This window comes from Lupinus angustifolius, chromosome LG13 (assembly GCF_001865875.1).
Source record: "Lupinus angustifolius cultivar Tanjil chromosome LG13, LupAngTanjil_v1.0, whole genome shotgun sequence".
NCBI classification, from domain to species: domain Eukaryota; kingdom Viridiplantae; phylum Streptophyta; class Magnoliopsida; order Fabales; family Fabaceae; genus Lupinus; species Lupinus angustifolius.
In genome coordinates this window covers 16,302,011-16,305,632 of record NC_032021.1, presented here as the reverse complement: position 1 = coordinate 16,305,632, position 3,622 = coordinate 16,302,011, and the positions used below count along the sequence as shown (strand labels likewise).

At 30.5% G+C, this 3,622-nt stretch overlaps 1 protein-coding gene across 1 annotated transcript; it reads left to right on the top strand.

Annotated features, from left to right (window-relative positions):
* LOC109363314 (expansin-A4-like) lies at positions 415-2,977 on the top strand. Its single transcript, XM_019609539.1, has 3 exons — positions 415-619; positions 1,442-1,760; positions 2,541-2,977. Exons 1-3 carry the CDS (start codon positions 472-474, stop codon positions 2,848-2,850), a joined length of 777 nt encoding a protein of 258 aa, XP_019465084.1. The 5' UTR covers positions 415-471; the 3' UTR covers positions 2,851-2,977.

Below are 3,622 nucleotides of genomic sequence, written 5' to 3'. Positions count from 1 at the left end.
ATTTTCTCCGCTAAACCAAACAAGATATAGACGAACCTGGTTTTCATAATTTGTAAATTAGAAAATACAATTACTCATACTATTAATCAAGACACCTTACCAAAAGATATTAATATGATAGCGTAAGGTATTATTAGATCTTCACATAAATAAAAAAGTTAAAGATTTAATTCTTGAGAATAACGCTCATTAGGATAGATAATAATATACCCGATAATTAAAAAATTTCTTAGGGTGAAGAGACATACTTACTTATACCAAAAAAGATAAATTAATATTACACTAAAAAACAATTAGAAACAAAAAAACCCAAAAAAAGTAAGATAAAATGTAGAGAGAAGCAAGGAAGGTGCATTAATTAGATTGCAATTAATTAGTTATATGACTCCATCTCTCTCCATAAATACCCTTCACTTTCCCATTCTTGTTCAAACCAACAAAACTAACTCTCTAATAATTCTCTCTTCTACAATGGCTGCAATGTTTCTTCTCTACATTGCATCATTGATCTCTCTCTTTGTTCCAACTACTGCTAGAATCCCTGGAGTTTATACTCCTGGTTCTTGGGACAATGCTCATGCTACTTTCTATGGTGGCAGTGATGCCTCTGGAACAATGGGTAAAACCACACATTGCTCTCTAATATTCCTCTTCATCTTACATACCCATGTTTTATTCTCTTCTGTTTTGCTTTCTTTTCTTCATACCCCACTTAAACATTTTTTACTTACAAGTTTTAAATCAAAGTTCAACTCTTTCTGGAACATTATAAGTCATGTCCTTGTTTGGTTTGGCTTTAACCCATGAAAATGTTGTGTTTGTTGTTTTATTGTATATATCAAAAGTTTTGTTTTTTAAGAACCTTTTTTTATTCTCCATTGGTTTTCCCAAACTCACTACTTTTCACCCACCCCAAGCATAAAATACAATTTCCATCTTAAACTTACATAATACTAATTAAATAATCTCAATTTCTTTATCAAATTCTTATGCAAATAGTATATTTGTTACATTCTTACATGGTTTACTCATTTAGCCTTTGTACAGTGTGTCAAATTTCACCTATTTGGTTGATCCATGAATTTAAATTGTAAATTAGATGCTCCATCAACATTGCAGTTGTGGTGACCGCATCATATCACAATTGAAGTGTGAGTCTGAATTACAGTGATACAGCCTCATGGCTACTTCATACTGCATTAGGCTGTATCGAATTCAAAAATATTTTTTTAATTATAAAATAATTTATACCACAACGACCACAATTCGCATTGCAACAGCCACAATGACCACAATCGCAATAACCACAACCATTACCACAATCGTGACCACCCCAATTTAAAACAATGGAGTGATCATAAATGAAATCTTACAATAACAATAATAATAATAATAATAATGTTAAAAATGAAGATATGTAACTATGATTTGTTACTTTTAGGTGGTGCTTGTGGATATGGGAACTTATATAGCCAAGGCTATGGGGTGAGCACTGCAGCACTAAGCACAGCACTTTTCAACAATGGTCTAAGTTGTGGTGCATGTTTTGAGATAAAGTGTGATGAAGATCCTAGTTGGTGCAACCCAGGGAAGCCTTCAATTATGGTTACTGCTACTAACTTTTGTCCACCAAACTATGACCTTCCAAGTGATAATGGTGGATGGTGCAACCCACCAAGACAACATTTTGATCTTGCCATGCCAATGTTCCTTAAAATTGCTCAGTATAAAGCTGGAATTGTCCCTGTTGCATTCAGAAGGTTAGTTCAACTTCAAAGTCTCTTGCTATTATCCAAAAACACATTTTATTTTATTAAATTTTAATAAAATTATAACTTTTCCAAAATTTGAAGTTAATAGGATGGTAAAATATTTTATCTTCGAACTTGGAAGTCATAAATCCAAATCCTAATCCTATAATAATATCTTCACTACATACTAAGATACATAATTGTATATTTTTACCCTTTCTCTTTCTCATCTCACATGAAGTGAGATATTGAGTTTTTTTGCCACATATCTATTATTCCAAATGTGTTAGTTGATATAATTGATGGAAATTTTTTATTTAAAATAAAAAATTAAATACTTTTTTACTAACAATAATAAAATGTGGTGATTGGTTTGACTTTGTCTTCTTTTGTTAAAATGTTTTTCATTGCAAACAAGGGGAAACGGGTTAGCAAAGAAAATTGTAGTCAACATTGTTTTTCTTTTTGTAAACGGTTAAAGAAACTAATAACAAAAAATATTAAAATATAACGAATCATTTAATATGTCAAAAAGTATTTTATAGGCCAAAGTAGTGGCAAAAATGAGAGGAGGGAATTTTTATTTGAACGGTTGAGTTGTGAGGTTATTCTAAAAATAATAATAATTATTGTAAAAATAATAATAAGCAAATTCGGATGGTTATTAAAAAACACATTTTGAAATAAAAAGAAACTAGTTACATATTTATTGAATTAAAAATAAAATAAAAATACAGAAATTCTATTTATTTAGTCATTATTTGAATGTATTTGATTATTTGGTTGTAGAGTGCCATGCAAAAAGACAGGAGGCATTAGATTCACAATCAACGGTCACCGTTACTTCAACTTGGTTCTGATCACCAACGTCGCGGGTGCAGGGGATATTGTAGGCGTTAGTGTGAAAGGAACTAACACAGTTTGGTCAAGCATGAGTCGCAACTGGGGGCAAAATTGGCAATCCAATGTTGTTTTGGTGGGCCAGGCCTTATCCTTTAGAGTCACCGGCAGTGACAGAAGAACATCAACCTCTGTCAACGTGGCACCCTGTAATTGGCAGTTTGGACAAACCTTCACAGGAAAAAATTTCCATGTCTAAAAAAGCAATTAATTAAAATCTCTATGGCTTTTAATTTTAATTTTAATTTTGATTTGTTTGGTTCTGCTTTCCCCTCCTTCTATTTTCCTCTATTTTCCTGGGAAAGTTTTAAAGAGGGTAGAGTTTATTTAGAAAAAAAGTTAAGGGTAGGTTTAGAAAAAGTGAAAGTAAGTTTTATTTAAATGTGAGTAAGAGTATCAATGTGATAGTACATCTTTTGTCTCATAAAGTGTATCATTACATGTATCACTTTGTATAATTAGTGAGAAAATTATTTAATTATTATACTTTTAACTTAAATATTTTTTTTCAACTAATTATTACATAAAATAACTCTTGAAGTAATACACTTTATATGACAAAAGATGTGTTTCGAATATGTTCCTAAAGTGTAATATTTGTAAAGGGTATTGTTGGCATATTAATTACCCAGCGTTTGCAACTCATTTTTAAGCAGCTTAAGTGTGAGAGAGCTGAAGAGGTTATATAATACATGTAGCCCGCAGCTTTGGTTATATTATAAACACTATGGTATGTATGTAATAGCATTTATCGAATAATAAATTTCACTTGTTATATAATTGTTAGTTTTTATCTCTAGATTTATGTGAATGCAAAAAATATCATTATGAAGGATCCTCACTTAAATGCCTATTTATATATTGAAATAGTGTCAAATATTAGTGTTTAGTTGATTAGAAATGATGTTTAGATTGTTGGAGATCTAGATCATGATCTATAATATTTTTCAAATAGACTAAGTGAAAAAACA